The 21,535-nt window shown below is 43.3% G+C and overlaps 1 protein-coding gene across 2 annotated transcripts in view; it reads left to right on the forward strand.

The window, feature by feature from the left end:
* Positions 1-21,535, forward strand: part of LOC122809310 (guanylate-binding protein 1-like) — a 668,410-nt gene that overhangs the window by 193,862 nt on the left and 453,013 nt on the right. The window contains exon 6 of one of the 2 annotated variants that reach the window (XM_044080705.1): positions 1,819-2,040. The exons of the other annotated variant lie outside the window; for it this stretch is intronic. Coding sequence (XP_043936640.1) covers positions 1,819-2,040 — 222 coding nt within the window. The remainder of the gene's footprint in view (positions 1-1,818; positions 2,041-21,535) is intronic. 2 annotated transcript variants of the gene reach the window in all.

The following is a 21,535-nucleotide window of genomic DNA, read 5'->3' on the forward strand; positions in this document are numbered from 1 at the left end:
GTGTTCTATAACAATATAATAACAGCTATGAATGAAAAATTGTGCTGTGATGTGATTTATATAGACTTAACTTCAGCATTTGACAGGGTCATGCACAAAACACTAATCAATAAATTAGTACAACTAGGTACTGATGTACTGTTGATAAGATAGATAACTGCATGGCTTACAAATAGGACATGGCAAGTATCACACACCAACTGGACAGGTGAAATCCTTGGTTACATTCAAGGTGTCCCACAGGGTTCTGTACTAGGCCCTTATTTGTTTAGATTGTATGTTTCAGACTTTACTTTTTCATCTGAGGTGTTCTACAGTCTCTATGCTGACGACCTGAAATTGGGTAAACTGATTACACGTGTTACAGATAAGGCATGTCTGCAAAATAATTTGACTAAATTGACCATTTGGGCACAGGAGAATAATATGTTGATAAATACATAAAAAACTAAGCATATTTGATTTGGGAGACATGAACTGAAAGTTGAATATTTAATACAGCACACAGTGATTGAAAGTGTAGACTCATTTAAGGACCTGGGTATATGGGTAGATTCAGCTATGAGTTTTTCTAATCATACCAACCAATTGGCTATTGATAGTTATAGAACTATAGGTTGTATAAAAAGATTTATAAAGTCTAGGAAATGAAACATAATGAAGTCATTGTTTGTTAGTTACATTAGACCCAAACTTGAGTATGGAATAACAATATGGAAACCCTTTAGGAAAACAAGCATGAATAAACTGGAAAGAGTACAGCGGAAATATATGAAGGGCATCTATGGATGTGAAAATCTAAGTTATTATGAAAGACTAAAATATCTGAACTTGTACAGTGTCTCTTACAGATATTTAAGAGAAGATCTTATTCAGGTATATAGGGCATTTATGGACAACTACCTCTGAGAATGTTTGGGGTTATCAAAAAGTACTAGAGAATTGTCAGATAACCTATGTCGAAGATTCTATAGGAATGAGAAGCGTACTAATTGGTTCTCTGACAGAGTAGCTGATGCTTGGAACAGACTACCAAATTACATTAAAGCAAGTACTAGTTTAGATATTTTTAAGAACAGCCTGGATATTTATTATGGGAACAAGTGTTTTGACATATTGGCAAACTAGAAGGGCTTTAATGCCCGTGCTTGAAACATTTGTTTGTATGTATGTATGAATGTATATATATATTTTATTTTTGTCAGTTTGATGACTGTGTATAGGTAGGTATGTGGTTAATTATGTAGGCTGTAGCCTGAAAACTGGATTTGAGTGGTTCATTTTGTGGATGACTGTAGTGGTAGTTTGGCACTTGGTTGACTAGATAGGGGATTTGTTGAATAGGAGATAGTCATTTTGATTATGAGTTTGTAATTGGGTGGGTATATAAATAATTTGCCTTGTAGAGTTTAATAAAACTCCAACCATAGAAAAGGACAGTAATTAAATATAGAAAATGAATGGCACAGGAGAACATTGGCATATTGTTTTATTCACAAAAAAGTGGCAAATTAAGCTACCATTCTTAGATAATAATTGTAAAACACTGAAATGCATTTGGCTTTCTGAAGGATAGGAGGTGTTGATTTACTAGGTTCCACAGCTGCACAGTTTGATAGAAAATGGGCAAATAAAAGGGCTAAGCAGTATACTTCTGCATTTAAAGTCTGTCTCTACTGCGATCCAAGCACTAGAGAGTTTTGTCTTTCTGTGTCATATTAGGTGTAAATTTTATCTAATATGTTCTGTCATATATTAATAGACTGTAAAAGCCTATTGTTGTGTTGTGTCATATGGTCTGGTTTATTCTTATTACAGGTGCTGATGACTCTCCAGTTGGATTAATAAATAAACTGTTTTCACACATAAACCTTTTTGAGATCTGTGAACCATTCCCTGGGTTTAGAAACCTCAACCCTGAATTAGTGCCTGATACACAGCTTAGATTTATTTTCAAGAAACAGATACAGAAACTACAACAGTTTATTTTTGACAGAAGACCAACAACCATGAATGACAGAAGAAATAGTAATGGCCAAAGTAAGTACAGTATCTGATTCGATGTGATACACTTGACAATCATGGTTTACCAGTTTATATGTACATATTATTACATTTACCATGCAAGCGACAAGCATACAGAGTTGTTTTTTCAGTCTGGAAAGTAAGTTAACCAGAAATGTTATTTATTCATCTGCCTTAATCAGAAAGATTGCTTCACAGAAAATAATGCTAACATATCCAAGAGTCCAAGGGATGTGATTTTCTCCTCACAGCATTATTATCCCCTTCCTTCACCCCAGCAGACAGCTTGATACTGTTTAGGGGGAGTATTGAATCAAGTCTAAGATGTAAAGCAAACTTTTTAGTCCTGGATTAATGCAAGTGTTTGAAAACTTTATTATTTAGCTGTACTTACTCTGTGTGTAACAGTTAAGGTTTGTAAAATATTAGTATTTGTTTCTGATGCCGTGTTTATGTTGGATTGCCATGGTAATCCTCTGACACTGTTATGCCAGTAGAAAGGAACTGTAATGGAGGCCTGTCCTGTCAATTGTTAACAGCTAAGTATGCATTGTGTGACAAAGTGCTGGTGTAGATACTTGAAATGCATATACAGCATAAGGAACATATAACCCCAAGTAGCACAACATTGAATTCTCTTGGCCAGCATGAAAACACAAGCAAAAATATGTCACATTTGGGAGACAAAGACTTGATACTTAACACACAAAGACTTGTTACATAACATAGTTCTACCTTCTACTGATAAGATAGAGTTTCCAGTACCCCAATATCAGTACTATTTAAAGCAGTTCAGGACACTTGCATCTGGCCTGCCTGCTATGTGTCTTCCTAAAAATGTTCATGTAAGAAGCATGAGCACTCTGTCCCTGTGTCCATGCAGGAGAAAGAAAAATTGTAGTTAGCCTCAGAGGTGCAGGAATAACCCGTTCCAAGGACTTTATGAGCCAAAATGGATTTCTTTATTCCTAAAAAAAAAAAAAAATCTAAAAACAGTACAAAGCTAGCTAGTTCTGCAGGAGCTGTGGGTGGGCCTAATAGAAGGATCAAATTAAACAGGAGGCAGTGGAATCCTGGGCTACTGGGCAGAAGTCAGACATGTCATTATGGGTCATTCTGACTGAAATTAAGGAAATTAAGTCAATCTTGTGGGAGTAACAGCAGGCTGAAGGATGTAAATTCTACAGTGAGTGAGCAGTCTGATTCTGTGAAGGTACTAATAGATGAAAAAAATTAAAGGCAAGAGTTACAGTATTTATGGGCAAAACTGGACAGTATGAAACACCAGTTATTGGATTAGAAAGATTATGCCTGCCTCGAGAACCTAATGATTAATTGGATCCCAGAATCATTACAAGGTCATGATTGCCTGTAGTTTGTAAGATCCCCTCTTACAAAATGGACTGAGATTTGCAAAGGTGAGATTAAGTTGCGAACTAAATAACATTGATCAGGAGGTCCACATGCACAAGACCTGTTTATGCAGTTTAAATTCTTGGCCCTAAGAGAAAGCATTCTTCTCTTTCTGTGGAAACCTAGTAAAAAAAATACTGTGTGTGTCGATTGTGACTTTTCAGGTGATCCACATAAAGATGAGCATTTTATTGCAGCTGTTAAATCATGCAACCTTGAATATTTTCTTTTTCTGGATCGGTCAAAGAGTGAGAAATGGCTCCCTATTGAAATGTTGGCACTCAAAATGCCGAGTGCCAAAAAGCCAAAAATAAAAGACCAAAAACCGGTAGAAGAACGAATCTTGAAAATTGCTTTTCTCCTTTAAACTTTTTTTTGCTGGGGGGCAAGCCTCCCACATTCCCAGAAGTTATATATACCAACTCTGAGATCACCATACCTTGGAGAAAATGGAATATTCCAAGAAATGTCATCTTGGACGTAGTATATGTAAGTTTGTTCTTTTTGCCATTCAGTCTACTTATAGCAGGTCCCAATATTTCAAATGGTTACCATGAGAAATTCATGCTGGACAGCAGGATGTTCATCGTGTTTTACTGTTGCAGTCTTGACTGTAGGGTTCTCCCCTGCCGGCAGGCAGCCCTCGGTCGGCCAGAATCCCAAAGTCTGGGTCCGGTGTCGGCTGTTCAACCATGCTTCCTGACGTCAGAGCGCCAGGAGTATAAAGCTGACAGCCGACGCCATCTTCTCCAGTCTTTCTTGCCGCGCGGTGATAGCAGTTCGCAAGTGCCGGTCGGCTGACTCCTGACGAATTTCACTGATATACTTCGATCCGAAGACTTTCTTCTCCACTCAAAGCTAAGTACCCCGCTGGGGAAACTTTTTTTCTTGCTCCACTCCGATGTCAGAAAAAGTTAATAATTGTATTTCTTGTGGGAAGCAAATACCTCATAAGGATTTTCATTCTTACTGTATTCCTTGCTTGGGCCCTGACCACGACGTAGCTAGTTGTCGGTTTTGTGCTAAATTCAATCAACGTACAATTAAGCGAAGGTACGATTTTGCTTTTCATTACTTCGGTAGGCGCTTTAATTATAAAATGTCGTTGGATACGGTTCCGGCTACCGGAGTTCACAAATGTCGCAAGGATAAAGACAGGCCTCCGAGGTCCAAATCTGATGATAGCGCACAACCGGAGCCAGCTTCAGGTTCGGCCGTTGTCAGTGAGGCACTTTTGCAGCCCCTGTCGTCGGCCATTTCAGAACCGACGTCCGAAACGGACTCTCATGAGGAGCCAACCAGGCCTTTAAATATTCCTGTTGCAGGACCTTCGGACAATGCTCCTTCGGATGGGTCCGGAGCCGCTGTGCAGGTACCGGCTTCCGAAGGGGTTTTCAGGCCTACTCAGCTACTAATAAAGGCAAAGACAAAGGCAAAGACTCCTTCAAAATCAAAGACTTCTACACAGGCCTCTTCTGAACCTGCTCCCAAGTCACAGAAACAGTTACTCAAGATGGCGGAGGATTTACTTACTATGATTAGGGATTCTCACCCCCCTCCAGACAAAAGGCCAAGGCAGGATGTTTCTTATGATTCCTCTGATCAGGCTTCTGTTTCCTCAGTTTCTTCTTCCGATCAAGAATATTCTTTCCCTCCTTATGAGGATTCTGATGCTGAAGAATCCATTCCTTCAGCTTCTCCCCCTGAGGATTTTTCTTTTGGAGAAACTTTGCATGAAATGAGGGAACATTTCCACTGGGAAGGACAAGAGTATTCGGAATCCAAGAAAAGACCGAGGGAATTTCTTCTTCCCCAACATAGACCCCTGGCTATTCCTCCTGTTTTGGATATTGTGGATGATGCCTTTTCGGAGGCTAACTTAACCCCTGACTCTTTTCCTCCTGCTCCTGTTAAGCCTGATAGATATTACAGGGTTCCTGATTCCCATCAGTTTTTATACAAGAACCCTTCTGCTGACCCTGAAACCATTTCTCAGGGTCCTAAGGGAGTTAAGGCCGTTTCTGCCAAAAATCCTATTCCTACTGAAAAGGATTCTCGATCCTTAGAAAGATGGGGCAAAAAGGTGTACACTTCTGCTACTTTGTCCATTAGGGCTTTAAGCTGTCTTCATATGTTTAAATACCAGCAATTTCTACTGTCTGTCTTAAAACAAAAGCTTACTTCCATTTCTGCCTGTGCAGATGATAAGGAATTACATGACTTATTGCATGCCACTGAACAGGTTGGGAAGCATGGTTTACACTGTGGATTTGATGCCTTGGAGGCTTCTTGTAGGGCTGCGGCCTCTGGCACAGTTATTAGAAGGCATGCATGGCTAAAGGAACAAAATTTACCTGAACAAGTAAAGGCTAAATTATTGGATGCTCCTGTTCAGCATAATGTTTTGTTTGGATCAAAAGCTGAAGAGGTGATTAAAAAGATGGAGGATAAGGCGAAATCCATGCAAAGAGTTAAAGATTTCTTACAAGTACAGCCTCCTAGATTTAGCAGGAATTGGCCTTCTAAAAATTGGTCCTTTCCCACTTTAGACAGGCCTCAGAGGGGTAGATATAGACGTTCCAGAGGGAGGCCTCAAACACAAGCTGCTTATAGACTAAGACAGTGGACTGCTTCCACCCCTAGAGGAGGTGAGGACAGGTCACAATCTCAAAGGAAACAAACTCAATGACTCCCTCTGTTGGGCTACAGGAACTTCTTGCCTGGAAGCCCCTCTCGGAGGAAAACTTTCTCTTTTTTTTATCAAAATTAGACTCAAATAACCCAAGACAAATGGGTTTTGGATGTGGTTTTAAGAGGTTACAAATTCCATTTTCACACCTTGCCAAGGCCAAGCGGATGGCCAGACCTTCCAAAACATCAATGGACGGAGGCCTTAAACCAGGTGGAAGCTCTTTTGGCTATGAATGCCATAGAACTGGTTCCTCTTTCAGAGATGGGCGCAAAGGTTTTTATTCAAGGCTCTTTCTAGTCCCAAGGAAGCAAAACTCATGGAGACCCATTCTGGGTCTGTCGGTCTTGAACACCTTTCTAGAGATTCCAAAATTCAAGATGCTTACTCTACAGCAGCTACTTCCAATGCTGTCCAAAAATGCATGGATGGTAACTTTGGATTTAAAGGAGGCATATTTACACATTCCCATCAGGCAGGATCGCAGAAAATACCTCAGGTTCAAAGTCGGATCAAGGCACTTTCAATTCTCTGCGCTGCCCTTTGGGTTATCTACTGCGCCCAGGGTCTTCACCAAATGCTTGGCTCCAGTAGTAGCTTACTGCAGACTCAAGGGAATTCAAATTTACCCTTATCTGGACGATTGTCTAATTCAGGCAGACAGCAAAGATGTCTTGCTCCAACATCTAGAATTTGTACAGAACCTCCTCAAGTTCCTGGGATTCTCTGTAAACATAAAAAAGTCAAATTTGACACCATCACAACAGATAACTTTTCTGGGTGCACTTCCAAACACCACAACCCAGATGACATTTCTGACATCCGAAAAACAGTTACAGCTGGCTTCAATTTTCAGAACCTTGGCAACTTTAACTCATCTATCTGCAAGGAAATTCCTGCAGGCTGTGGGTTACATGGCCTCCTGCATCCTTCTCGTACCATATGCAAGACTACACATGAGGAAAATATAGTGGTACCTAAAAAGTGTATGGTCTCAGCATTGCCACAGTTTAGACATACTGATCTCCGTCCTGCCTTGCCTTCAAAAGGAATTACTTTGGTGGTCCAGGGTATGTGCTCTAAACAAAGGGAAGCCCTTCCGTCTACCTCCTGCCTCTCAGATTCTAACCACGGACGCCTCGGATTATGCTTGGGGAGCCCATTTTCAGGGCAATTGTTTGCAGGGCCTTTGGACAAAGGATCAGAAGCACCTGCATATCAATTTAAAGGAAATGTTAGCCATTCAGAAAGCTCTATTGGCCTTCAGGAATCTTTTACAACCAGGACAACTGTTAATACGGACAGACAACACCACAGTTATGTGGTACATAAACAAGCAAGGGGGATCTCATTCCTACCCCTTTGCAGACTAGCCATGGATCTATGGAACACAGCTCTAGCTTGCAATCTGGATCTTCAAGCTCAGTTTCTACCAGGGAAACAAAACTTCCTGGCAGACAGTCAGAGCAGAAATCTTTCGGATCCACACGAGTGGATGCTGGACACCAAAATATTCAGGATGATAACAGCAGTCTGGGGATGTCCTCACATAGACCTCTTTGCATCCCATCTCAATCATCAACTACAGATGTTTTGCACCAGGACTTTCCACAGAGAGGCTTGGAAAGTGGACGCCCTGTCATTCAGTTGGAGGAACCTCTCGGGATATGCCTTTCCGCCTCTTCCTCTTCTTCCACGGGTTTTATTGAAGATAAAACAGGACAAGCCCAAGATGATAATCTTGCTGGCTCCAAATTGGCCTCGGCAGTTTTGGTATCCAACTCTAAAAAACCTACGCCTGGACCCCCCTTGGGTTTTACCTCAGTCTCCGAACCTTCTGTCCCAACTTCAGGGTCAAGTTCTACACTCTCATGTCAGAACTCTCAACCTGGCGGCCTGGTTAATCCAGGGCCTTTGATTTCTTCTTTACTGCCCAAGCAGGTTATGGATGTCATTTTAGAAGCCAGACGTCCTAGTACTAGAAAATTTTATGCAGGAAAATGGAAAAGATTTTGTTCCTGGATGCAGGCTCAGGATTCTGATCCTCTTCTTCCTAACATTACTTTAATTTTACTTTACTTGACAGATCTCTTACATAAGGGTCTTTCTTTCTCTTCTATTAAGATACATGCCTCTGCTATTTCTGCTCATTATAATACAGACCCTCCCATCTTTTCCCACCAGCTCATGCGACAGTTTCTCAGAGGAGCTAAGAACTTAAGACCTCCTAGATCTCCTCCTATTCCTGCTTGGGATCTCAACTATGTTTTGGAAAAACTAACCTTGCCTCCTTTTGAGCCTGCTGCCTCTTCTGACATCAAGTTTTTATCTTGGAAGACAGCCATCCTGTTAGCCCTTACCTCTGCCAGGAGAGTTTCAGAGTTACAAGCTCTTATGGCTGTGGAACCTTATATTATTTTTCATCAAGACAGGGTATCTTTGAGGACTAATCCTACCTTCATGCCTAAGGTGTTTTCCAAAATGGCTTTAAATCAAACTATCCTCTTGCCAACCTTTTTCCCCACTCCTCAAAATAAAGGGGAAAGGATCTTACATTCCTTGGATATACACAGACAGCTACGTTTTTACCTGAACAGAACCAAGGACATCAGAAAATCAGAACAATTGTTTGTTTCTTATGCTTCAAGTTCCCAAGTTAAAGCCATTTCAAAACAGACCATTTCTAAATGGATTGCTCATGGAATCAGATTTTGTTATTCTCACCATGGAAAGCAAATCCCAGGAAGTATACGGACTCATTCCACCAGAGCTGCTGCCACTTCTGCGGCTTTCCTCAGGGGAGTTCCTACCAAGGACATTTTGGAAGCTGCCACTTGGAGTTCAGTGCATACATTTTCTAAGCACTACAATCTACCTCTCTACTCTAAGTCTAGGGCAGGTTTTGCCTCTGCAGTTTTGCAGGGCCTTTTAGCCGCCCTTTCCTCTTTATGACCTCCACCCTTTCTTTCAGCTTTGGGATTCTACCCTACAGTCATGACTGCAACAGTGAAACACGATGAACATAGTACAGTTGTGTACACCTACCATAAATGTAGATGTTCGAGTGTCTTCACTGTTGCAGTCTGGGTTTCCCTCCCTCCAGTCCCCTCTTATTTTTACTTTTGTGTATTTCCTTTTTTCACCATTCTTCTGAGGTGTATTTGCAAAGGTTTTGGGACTCCTGACATCTGGGGCAAGAAAAACTGGAGAAGATGGCGTCGGCTGTCAGCTTTATACTCCTGGCGCTCTGACGTCAGGGAGCATGGTTGAACAGCCGACGCCGGACCCAGACTTTGGGATTCTGGCCGACCGAGGGCTGCCTGCCGGCAGGGGAGAACCCTACAGTCATGACTGCAACAGTGAAGACACTCGAATATCTACATTTATGGTAGATGTACACAACTGTACTTTCCTGTGCTGGAGAAAAAAGGTCCAATTAAACCCTTTCCCACTATTCAGGAGACAGATGGTGTTACATTATGGATGCCAACTGAAAATAGGGTAAACCGCTTCCGAATGTGGAGTCCTAATGCCAAGGGTTGTATTATCTAAAATGGGACACTGTTAGCTATGTTTCTAATATTTGTCTTAGCTTATTATCTTGTGCCTTTCTTATCTATCAAAAACTACAAGTGCTCCATTGAGTTGGTAAGTTTTTGTGGTAAGTACTCAATGCTACTTTTCTTAAAAAAATCCAGTTTTCACTGAAATAAGTAATGATGACAAATGGTAGTAGCCGAATTGCCTACTTTAAAGAAAAACTTCATATTAGAACTTAAAATGTATTTTAATTATTTTCTTTATTATATAAACTATTGTAGTGCATTAAAATAACTCTAGCTGCTTCTTATAAAATTCTAATATGTTTTTCTACAAAATGGCTGACATGGGGCCTGACATATTAACGTGATCTTGTTTTAGTGTTTTTTTTTTGTCTCCTTCCCAGAAAGCATTTCAAGTCCCCTTTATATTAATCATGCTAAGTATACAGACGTGATGATGTTTTCCTGTCCATTTGAGATACAGTGGCAGTAGTGTGAGTCACAGACATACTAAACATCTTCTCTAGCAGGAGTGCTTGCATTTTATTCCTGAATGACCATTATATACATTTCTCTCAGAGACTTTTGTAAATCATTCAGAGGAATGTTTATAATTGCAGCCAAAGAAAGTAGCTAAATTCCTGGCTGTTGTAGGAATTGTCATTTTGTAGATCTATGTTATGAACACTGACACCTCCCTCCACATACACACACTTCCTGAGGTATCAAAGCTAGCACTACAGTCCAAGAGCTATTAATCAGCATTTCAAAGAACTTGCTCTGCTCTTAACTAGAATGATATTTTTATGGAGAAATGTGGTTATATACTTGCTATTTTTCCTCAAAAGTATTTTACAAGCACAGTACAAAAAAGTGCAAAAATTTGTTTTTAGATTTCTTAGATTTTGGCAGAAATGCCTTCATATGTTATGTTTTCCCACTTCTGTTGCATTGGTGCCCCTTGATTTGTTATATTGCAGTATACAAACACTTCATCAAAACCATAATTCTTGAGCAAGACAAATCAGTAGTTCTGTATGTAGGTCTAACACTACTTTGTATAATACTGTTGTAATTACAGAAAATATCACTTACAAGTGGATCACTATACAAAATATGTGGTCAGCTATTATGGTAACCATCTTTTAAGATGCCAAAAGTTGGACAGTTTTACTGAAACTTTAGAATGTGCAGGACAAACCATGCCATCCTAAAATAAAAGATAATTAGTTTCATCTTATTACCAAAATAAAGATTAACGCCAATACTAAATGTACACTAAGTAAATTCTTAGTGAACAGATAAAAGTCTGAATGAACAGACAACACAAGCATAACTCACACCTTCTTCCTCTTAATTTTAGTTTTCCTACTGATTTTCTTGCAGATTTACTGGAATCGTTCTAAGTGACTATAAATCATAAAACATGTGGTGGGGATGTTCTTGAAAATAAGATAGTTTACATTTAGTGTAGGTGTTATTGAGTCTGGCCTATAATGTGCAGTGTTGGCTGTTTATACTAGTTTATCTGATAATAAAATTACCTAAATGTAGTATCATTGCTTTCTGAGACATTTAGAGAAAAGTCAGAATTTTTTTTTCTTATAAAATATCAACGCATTTACTGTTTTTTCATGACCCCCCCCCCCCCCCCCCCCCCCGCAGAACTGCACAAATCAGTTCTGTTCTGCAGAAAGAGAGACAGGTGGCATCTCTATTAACTAGGTGCACTGATACTGCTCGTCTTCCTGTTTGTAATAAAGGCAATGGAAAACAGTTTCACAACTCTCTTTTTTTTTAAATAACAACTGCTGTGCAGCTTACAGCAGGCTAATTGCCTGTCTAAGATTGTGGGCAGTACCAGACAAGTGTGAAATATAGATTTCAATTTGTCTGTGGTACGTCATGAAGATAGTGACAAATTCTTATGTGAAATATGGGAGAAGTTAAGCTTAATAAAGGCGGGTCTGCAATGAAGAGAAAGACAAATTCTTATGCAAATTATGAGTGAAGTTAAGCTTAAAAAAGGTGGGTCTGCTTTCCCTTCCTTTAATTCTAAAGCAGTGCAAATGAGAAATTTATAAAGCACAAGCAGGTTTCTGATACCTAAACAATTTGTGGGAAGAAAAGCTACCTAGGGGTTGAGGTAATCTGTAAGAGAAGGTGGAGTTTTCCTTCAAAGTTAAACTGTGATGTAAGCCTACTGAGTGAAGGATGATTGACAGGGAGTTTCCTTGTGTAGCCTGAAGTGTCACTAAAGAGAAAAGAGTTAACCAAAGAAAGAGTTCTGTCTGGATGACTGTGTAAACCAAAATCCATATAGCCTTAAAGACCCACCGTACTTATTAAACTGTAATTAATAACTTAAAATAAAAAGTATCTTATTTCTCTTAAGACTTGATATATATCCATTTGTGGTTCTTGTTGAAATAAATGGTTAATCAGAATATGGATTTGGGCAGTCTTATAGCTCTCAGATCGTCTTGGAGAACTGTGCTACAGGCAGCGAGCTCAGGGGGCCTACGGTTTTAATACAGATTAATTGACCTGAAAAGTACAGGTGTGTAAGTCCTACATACCTCTAACAGTAGATGTCTGAATTTTACACTGCCTAGCTGCACAAACCCAAGCCACCACTTTCCAGAGCTTAGAAGTCCCTCCTCTGCCTTCATGTGACATGGAATTCCCTGTGTCCCTCCCATCAGGGGAAGCCTATCCTCTGTCTCAGTAAGTCAGTTATTCAGGCTTTGAGTGCTAAGTAAAAAGAACCAAAAAGGACCAGTAGCAAGAATTGCCTCTAACCAACCAAATCACAGCCAAAAAATACCAAGACAAATAATCAAAGCCAACCAACAACACAACAAAATTGGATACCATTGAACTTTATATAAAATAAGAGGGATTGTGGGTGGTGCTGCCACTGAGGCAGTGTGATATTTGAACATATACTTATGTCCTTCTATAGCACTGTTACACTAATGTTAAGTTGTCAATCTCGCCTTCATTCTTGCTTGATGGGGACTCGGCACTTGCTAAGCTCGAGAGTCACTTTTACCAGCTCGAGGCAGCCCCATATCCCATGATGCAAGGCGGTAAGTACCCAGATCTCGTTTGCCGCTTCGCTGATGAGGTCCTCCTTTTACCAGCTCCTGGTAAGTGATTTATAAACAACTGCTTTTGCCCCTTTTTTCAGTTAAAAAGTTAACTTAGACTTAAACTGTTAGTTTTAGACTACTTTTAGTCCCTTTTGTCCAGATTCCGTTATAGTTTTTAGTCAGGACTTCTCCCATCCCATCCCCCCCTTGTTAAGGTGTGTGTGTGTGTAGTTAGAGAATAGTTTTTCTCTTTTGGGATAATATAATTTTTCTTGGACAGGTGTGTGTGTGTGTCCTTTTTACACCATGTCTAAGGAAAGGGTCTCAGGCTTTAAGAAGTGTGACTCGTGCTGTCAGAAGATGTCTCTGACAGACGGTCACACTTCTTGCCTGTACTGCCTGGGACCTCTCCACCTGCAGGACTCCTGTGCTATTTGTCATTCTTTCAGCCAGAGAGTCCTGCAGGAAAGGAGAAATAAGTTGATTTTGAGGGGCCTACTTAAGCCAGAGGGCTCTCCGGCTAAGTCGGCCCCTACCAAGGCTTCCAAGCCTTCCAAGGCCCAGGCTTCTGTATCTAAGCCTGCGGCCTCGGCTCCGACTCTTTCTGAGTCGAGATCGGCTCCGGCTGGAGCCGATACTGGTTTGCACAAACCTTCGGCACCGATGGCTGTCGGTGCCGATTCTGGTTCGACCACTTTGGTGTCGGCTCCGAACGGTTCCGATCACCATGTGGCTCAGGCTTCGGTGTCGGCTCCGATCGGCTCTGACACCCTTACCTTTATGGCTGCATCGGCTCCGGCCGGAGCCGATGCATCGAAACTTTCTGTCGGTGCCGAGAAGTTATCGGCTCCTACAACTTCTATGGTTTCTTCGGCTCCGACGGTTCCTTCGAGGAAGAGGTCTAGGTCACCTTCCTTGGAGCCGATACTCTCGGCTCCGGCTTCTCCTCTCCTCTCGGAACGGAGCCATCGGAGCCGATCTTCCAGGTCATCCAGACTTTCTGACCATGATTTAGAGAGAGTGGTCAGTAGATTATTAAAGTCACAGGCACTGGCCCAAATGCTACATAGTCCGTCTCAACAGACGACTATTAGTCCACACCCCATTGCAGTTCCTCCTTCGACTCTACCCCAGAGTTTGGAGTTGGAGTCTTCGGGAATAGTTTCTGCTACGGCTGAGGGGCAGATACCCCCTTCTGCTCCTTCAGCCTCTACTCTTATCTCCTCTTCGAGACCTTCCTTAGAGGGATTAGGTGGTCGGGCTTCCCTGGTCTCCTCCGAAGGGGTGAGTGGCATCGGACCCTTGTCCGACCCCGCTCTTCCCCTTGGAGCCTCGGCCTTGGTGAGCTCGGCTCCGACATCTGCCTCGGAGCCTTCCCTTTCGGTGGGTCCTGGAGTTCCTGGCTCTTCGGAACGGGTGCTCTCGGGCCTCCCTGGGAGGGGAGCCTTCGAGGTGATGAAGAGTGTGCTGGCCACTGGATTCAGCCAGCAGTCTATTCCCTTAGCTCCTCCCTCTATGGTGCCTGTCGACATCTCTGCCACTTCTCTTGCTCCCGGACCCAGAGATCCTCCGCCTCAGGTTTCCCCACTGGGAAGAACCCCCTCTTCCGAGGATTCTCCTGACTTGTCAGGAGATCCTCCACGGAAGAGGACCTGTAAGAGGAAACACGTAGACTCCCCCGAGTCTATCACTTCAGATACTGACTTAGATGAGTCAGAGGGATCCCCAAGATCCCCCTCTGAGGATGTCTCCTTCTCAGACATCCTAGAACTCCTTAGACAGAGGGGAAACTGGCCCACCAATAATCCTTCTGAGGATGAGTCAGTATACCTGGAGGCGTTTGGATCTCGGCCCTCCACCTCCTGGGGGTCTCCGCCTTTCGACCCCCTTATGCAAGTTGTTGCTCGGAAGGCGTGGGGTGGTCGTGACTCTGTAGAGCCAGTCCCTAGGAGGCCTTCTAAATTTATTACTGCTCCGTCGGACAAGCAATTCCTCACAAAAGGTGTCCCCGCTGATGCCATGGTGGTGGCGGCTGCCACTAAGAAGGAACTTGCAGATCCTTCCGTACCTGTCCATCCTCCTAATAAGGACTCTAGGACCATGGATAGATATGGTAAGCGGATGTTCTCTTCAGCGACCTTTGCTATGCGTTCACTGAACTACCTATGTCACTTCACCAGACTCCAGAGGGATATCCTTAAGGAGCTAGGTGAAGTAGTACAGGATCCTACAGCTGCAGGGGCTCAAGACAAAATTGCTTCGCAGCTAGGAACCCTTAATTCCATTGCCAACTCCTCCATGCGACTGATATCTTATGCTGCTGATGGAGCGAGTAGGGCCGCAGGTACAGGTGTGGCTCTAAGACGCCAAGCCTGGATGCGGCTCTGTGATTTTGCAGATCCCTTTAAGGCGTCCTTCACAAACTCTCCCTTTGATGGGTCAGCTTTGTTTGGCCCTCAAGTGAAGGAAACGTTGACCAGGTGTGAGCAGGACGGCAAAACTCTTTCTGCCGTAGGAGTCCGTTTTTCCACCCCTTATAGACCTTACCCCAAAGGGCAGAAGGGTGGCAAGATGTGGTTCCGCAAATCCCAAGGAGTCACGCCGGATTCACGTGGTCAGTTTACCCCTAGAGGCAGAGGAGGTAACAACAACAGACGCCGCTCTAGAGGCAGAGGGGGTCCACAAAACCAGGGAAGCAGAGAGCCTCTCTCTGACAAGCCCTTTCAGCATCCCTGAGATGTTGCCCGGCTGTCCGTCCTTGGAGGCAGTCGGGGGAAGGCTATCGCTGTACCCAGAAGCCTGGCGTTCCCTCACTCAAGACAGATGGGTACAGTCGATTATATCCGAGGGTTACAAAATTCCTTTCGAGGAAAGTCCTTTCTATCACTCAGATTCCCTTCCAGATGTACCACCCGGTCTAAGGGAAATTGCAGAGTTAGAAATCTTAAAACTACTGCAAAAAAGAGCCATTCAGCCAGTTACAACAGACCATTCAGAGCCCGGAATCTACTCAAGGTTCTTTTTGGTCCCCAAAAAGACGGGAGACTGGAGACCAATATTGGATCTCAGCAGACTCAACAAGTCTGTGAGGAAGACAAGATTCCGAATGGTCACTCTTCAGTCAATTCTGCCCTTCTTACAGAAGGACAACTGGATGTGCTCAATAGATCTTCAGGATGCGTACTATCACATAAAAATTCACAGACGCTCCAGGAGATTTCTCCGCTTTCGGCTGGGGTCCAGTCATTTCCAGTTCAGAGCCCTGCCCTTTGGTCTCACTACAGCCCCCAGAGTGTTCAAATGTATGGCAGTGGTCACGGCTCGCCTGAGACGTCAAGGATTCCAGGTGTTTCCGTATCTCGACGACTGGCTCCTTTCAGCCACCACCAGACATCAGCTTGTTCAAGCCAGGGATTACACAATAAATCTTTGTTCTCAATTGGGCATCTCGATCAACTCCGAAAAATCATCCTTATTGCCCTGCCAGTCTATTACTTTCATAGGCGCAACTTAAACACTGTTCGGATGTCAGCTACCCTTACAGATCAAAGAATTTCAGACATTCAAAGTCACGTCAGGATCATTCTGGCCAACAAAAAGGTACAGGCCAAAATGGTTCTAAAGGTGTTAGGCCTCATGGCTGCGGCCATTACTCTTCTTCCCCTGGCTCGCTTCTACATGCGCCTTCTTCAATGGATGTTGTTCACTCAGTGGTCCTACCAACAACTTCCAATGCGTCACCAGATACTGGTGACACAGATTTGCAAAAATCATCTTGATTGGTGGATCACCTCTCCCCAGATTCACCAAGGCAGACTCTTTGTACCCCCATCCCCGGTAGCCACTGTCACCACGGATGCCTCCCTGATCGGGTGGGGGGGGTCATTATCAGGGCAGGATGGTTCATGGGACGTGGCAACCCTTCGAATACCACCTGCACATAAATGTCCTAGAGATGAGAGCAGTGCTTTTAACGTTGCAAGCCCTCAACGACTTTCTTCCCATAGGGACAATTGCAGTCCACACAGACAACATGTCTTTTGTTTGGTATATCAACAAACAGGGCGGAACCAAGTCCTACCCCTTGTGTCGAGAAGCGCTCAGACTTTGGCAATGGGCGATCTCCTCTCATCGGTTTCTGGTAGCAACGCACATCCCTGGGAAAACCAACTTTTTAGCGGACAGATTGAGCAGAGCTATTCTCATGCCTCACGAGTGGTCTCTCAATCAATCTATAGTGGAAGAGATTTTTCTGGAATGGGGTCGCCCATGTTGCGATCTTTTTGCTACTCCCCAAAACAGCAAATGCCCAGACTTTTTTTCTCTCTTCCCACTTCCAGGCCATCCCCCCAGAGACGCTCTTACCCAGGATTGGCCCCAGGGACTTCTTTATGCCTTTCCTCCCTTTCCTCTGATCCCTCAAGTTATCCAGAAAGCAACCGTTTTGAGAGCCAAGTTGATTCTCATTGCTCCTTATTGGCCTCGACAAATTTGGTTTCCGTTCCTCCATCGTCACCTTTTGGTGCAGCCGTGGCATCTGGACCCAGTGCCAGATCTTCTGATTCACCAATCCGGTCAGCTGCACCGGTCTATTCCTTCTCTCAACCTCACAGCATGGTTGCTCCACTTCCTTCCTTAGCCAGGCTTCCTATGATCTCTAACCCTGTTAGAGACATCCTAGTAGCTTCCTTAAAATCCTCTACCAGGAGGATTTATGCAAGCAAATGGAAACGTTTCTCTTATTGGGCTAAAGCCAAGAATATTGATCCTTTCACTGCTCCAGTTCAAGCAGTTTTGGACTTCTTAGCTGAGATTTTTCATGCGGGTTCCTCTTCTTCCACAGTTAGAGTTCAGTTGGCTGCTATCTCGAACTTTCATGTCGGGTTCGCAGATCACAACATTATGACCCACAGGCTTTGCAGAGCCTTCTTGAAAGGAATTTTCCTCCTAAAGCCTCCAGTCAGGAGTCCTCCTCCTCAATGGGACCTAAATTTAGTGCTGACATCCTTAATTCTTCCCCCCTTCGAGCCAGCTGTTTCTTGTTCCCTGAAATTTCTTTCATGGAAAACTTTATTCCTAGTGGCTATTACATCGGCTAGGAGGGTGTCTGAACTTCATGCTCTATCTGTTCGCCCCCCCTATTTGGTCTTCCACAAAGACAGAGTATCACTGAGAACTAATCCGACCTTTTTGCCTAAGGTCGCCTCAAAAACTAATTTAAATCAGACTATTGATCTCCCTGTATTTTTTCCAAACTATACAAACAGTTCGGAACAAAAATTGCATTATCTTGATGTCCACCGCCAACTCAGATATTATTTGGACAGAACAAAACAATTCAGGAAATCTGATCAGCTCTTTGTTTCCTATGCTGATAATAAGAAAGGCCTTCCTGTCTCAAAAGTGACTTTGTCTAGATGGCTTTCTTCCGTCATTTCTGAAATTTATCAGCTCAGGGGAAAACAGCTGTGCTCGAAACCTAAAGCACATTCAACCAGAAGCTTAGCCACTTCCACAGCTTTTCAAGCTCGTCTTCCTTTAGACACTATTTGTGCAGCGGCCACTTGGGCCACTCCTCATACATTTGTTTCCCATTACAAATTGGATTTGGCCTCCAGGGACAGAGCCAGTTTTGGCTCTACCGTCCTCAAGAGTCTGTTCCATTGAGCCACCCAGGATAGATGTGCTAGGGACGCGGTCCCATCAAGCAAGAATGAAGGCGAGATTGACAACTTAACATTGAGAAGTTATGTACCTACCATAACGTTCCATGTTAGTTGTCTTCTCTCGCCTTCTTTCTTGCGACCCTCCCTCCTTCCCCCAGGCCTGGACAGACCTTTCTCTACAAGATTGATAGTTATGATGACCATACAGAATTGGTCCTTCTACCATACTGCAGGTTTTTCTCCTCTTCTTTCTTCCTTTGGAAGTTTTTATGCTAGGTGCTATTGCCCTTTTGTCATCAAACGAGATCTGGGTACTTACCGCCTTGCATCATGGGATATGGGGCTGCCTCGAGCTGGTAAAAGTGACTCTCGAGCTTAGCAAGTGCCGAGTCTGAGCCGAGGATCGGCTCCGAGCCCATCAAGCAAGAAAGAAGGCGAGAGAAGACAACTAACATGGAACATTATGGTAGGTACATAACTTCTCATTCTTAGCCGTAGGGCTTACCTGCCAATGATAGCCCACCTTCTGGCCAGTATACCAAAACCTTTAGATCTTGTATGTGACATACATCACTTCAATGCTCCCCACACAGAACATAGAGCATAAAGGTGCTGTATTGATGCAGTTACCCAGAATTTCTTGGCTGTCCAAATGCCATCATTGCTCATTGGTCTAAATGGCCCTTTGTTGTGCTGAATATGTAGCCATCAGATAAGTGCCCCATTGGAGTCTTTTTTTCTTCTTACTGTTGATCTTGTTTTCTTTTAGTTACCTGGATTGATCTTGTTTTCTTTTAGTTACCTGGAGTTCATGTCATCAAAGAAGGGAAAATGTCAATATTGGAGGCAGATTCCCCATAAGGATCATTACAAGTGGTGTGTATTTTGTTTGGGTGCTTCCCATGACTATACCTCCTGCAGTATCTGTAAAGGGTTTGTGCCTGAGACTCTTAGAAGCCAGTTTTCTTCCCTGGTCATCTATGTCAAGAACCAGCAGCTTAAACAGTTAGCCCAGGGTAGCATGGCAGATTTGATTAACCCCAAGGTACTACCATTAAGCAAGAAGAAGGCCAAGAAATCTCAGCCAGATTCTTTGGCTTTTGAGCCTCCACCGGATGTCTCTTTAGAAGCTGGTGATAACTTGTAGGCTGTCCATTGTCAACTTTGGATTCCTCTTGGCATGACCATGTTGGAGGCTGGCATGTATCCTTCCTTTCAGACTTGTTCTCAGACTTTGCAGGCATCTGCTGAGGATGTTGAGGGGGAACCACGTTTGATTTTTCTCAGAGGGCTCTAGAATGTTTTTGCAGATTTTGGTCAGGAAGGGGTTCCGAGTACTCTTATTGAATCTTGTTAGGAGTTGGAACCTCTGGTGTTTATTAGGGCTGATGTCCCTACCAAGAAAAAAAAAGAACACTAAATATTATTATGTACATCCTAGGGATCATCAAAGGGAATGGCAGGAGTTTACTTAGGGCCTGTTTAATGCCTTAATGGCCCTGAAGCCTCCCCATGGAGTTTCTGTGCTTACTCCACCTTGGACGTCAGCTCCTTCTAAAAGGCCTAAGGAACCTGATACCTCTGATGAGGATTCAGAGTCAGATGAGGGATCCCAGATGCCTTCTCCTTTGGCATATGGCTGTGATGAAGATGAATATATTATCCCTGAGTCTCCTATGGAGGAGTTGTATTTTGGGGACGCAGTAGCCAGAATGATGGAATACTTTAAATGGGATTTTTCTCAGGTGTCTGACATACAGAACAGGTGTTTTGAGTTGCTTTAGGTGGACATGCCTAAACTTTCTGCAGTACCGCCTGTGTTGGCTGCTTTGCTGGACACCTTTATAGCCACCTCTAAGACTCTTGATTCTCAGTCCCCTGCTTTTAAGAAATCTGACAAGTTCCTGAGGATTGTCAATTGCTGTTTTAGTGCCCTTCTCTTGATCCTGCTGTGGTGTCAGTCTCTTCTGACAAGCCTTCCAAGTTTTTTCCCTCTACCAAGCTCCTGCCTTAGGATAAGGATTGTTGGGATATAGAGAGGATTAGAAAGATGGTCTATACTGCTGCCATCTTGGCCTTTAAGGCCATTAATTACCAGACCCACATGACCAGATATGCTCTGGCCTTGATTGCTCAGACTTGTCAGGTTGTTTCTGACCTCCCTCATTTTGAAGGAAACTCTTCTGCTCTCTGTTTTGGGTCCTACCTCTCAGGTAGCTCACCACTCTTATCAAGTGCAGCTATGATGCTGCTGATGCCTCTTCCTGAGCTGCTGCCTTTGGGTCTGTCATGTGCCATTATTCTTGTATTTGTCTGCAGTCATTAGCTGAAGACATTAAGGCCAAGTGGCTAGATACTCCTAGGAATAATAAAAATCTGTTTGGGACTGCTGTTGCTGATATGTTTAAGTATTTTCAAGAAAAAGGTAAAGGTTTGCAAAACCTAAAACTTATTTTTGTGTGCCCCATTCCTAAGTTCCTGAGGAACTGTCCTACTAGGTCTGCTTTTGTTTGTAGGCAGCCTTGTCAGGTCACTAAAATTAGGAAGAGTGGGAGGCGAGCTCCTCCTGCTAAGTCTTCTTCAGCTCCTGTGGCCCAGAAGCCTCCTTTATCTAACAAGCCTGTCTTTGCCATATTGCCCCCCCCCCCCCCCAGCCATTAGCCAGGTAACTTTGTCCCTTCAACTTTCCCTCTGTTTTCCAAACTGGCAACTCATCATTTCAGATTCTTGGGTTCTGTTCATCATCCGTTAAGGTTACTTTATGGTATGGAAGTCTCTCCCTCCTTTTTCAGGGATTCCCCAACCTCCTTGAGAGCACCTTCCTCATTTCTTGGAGGTTCTTGGGACTCTTGTGGGTCAGGGAACTATTCAGCCTGTCCCTCCTTCCCAAGTAGGAAAGGGATTCCAATCCTGAATGTTCCTGGTTCCTCAAAAGGAGGGCACTTGGAAGCCTGTTCTGGATCTCTCCTTATTCAACACATTTTTCAAGGTTCCTTCCTTTTGGATGCTTCATCTTCAAACCCTATTTCCTCTGTTGCTTCCCAAGGATTTTCTGTTGTCCTTGGATCTGAAGGATGCTTACCATCATATTCCTATTCACCCTGT

Source organism: Protopterus annectens, chromosome 8.part0 (assembly GCF_019279795.1).
Source record: "Protopterus annectens isolate FY-2018-M chromosome 8.part0, PAN1.0, whole genome shotgun sequence".
Taxonomy (NCBI): domain Eukaryota; kingdom Metazoa; phylum Chordata; order Ceratodontiformes; family Protopteridae; genus Protopterus; species Protopterus annectens.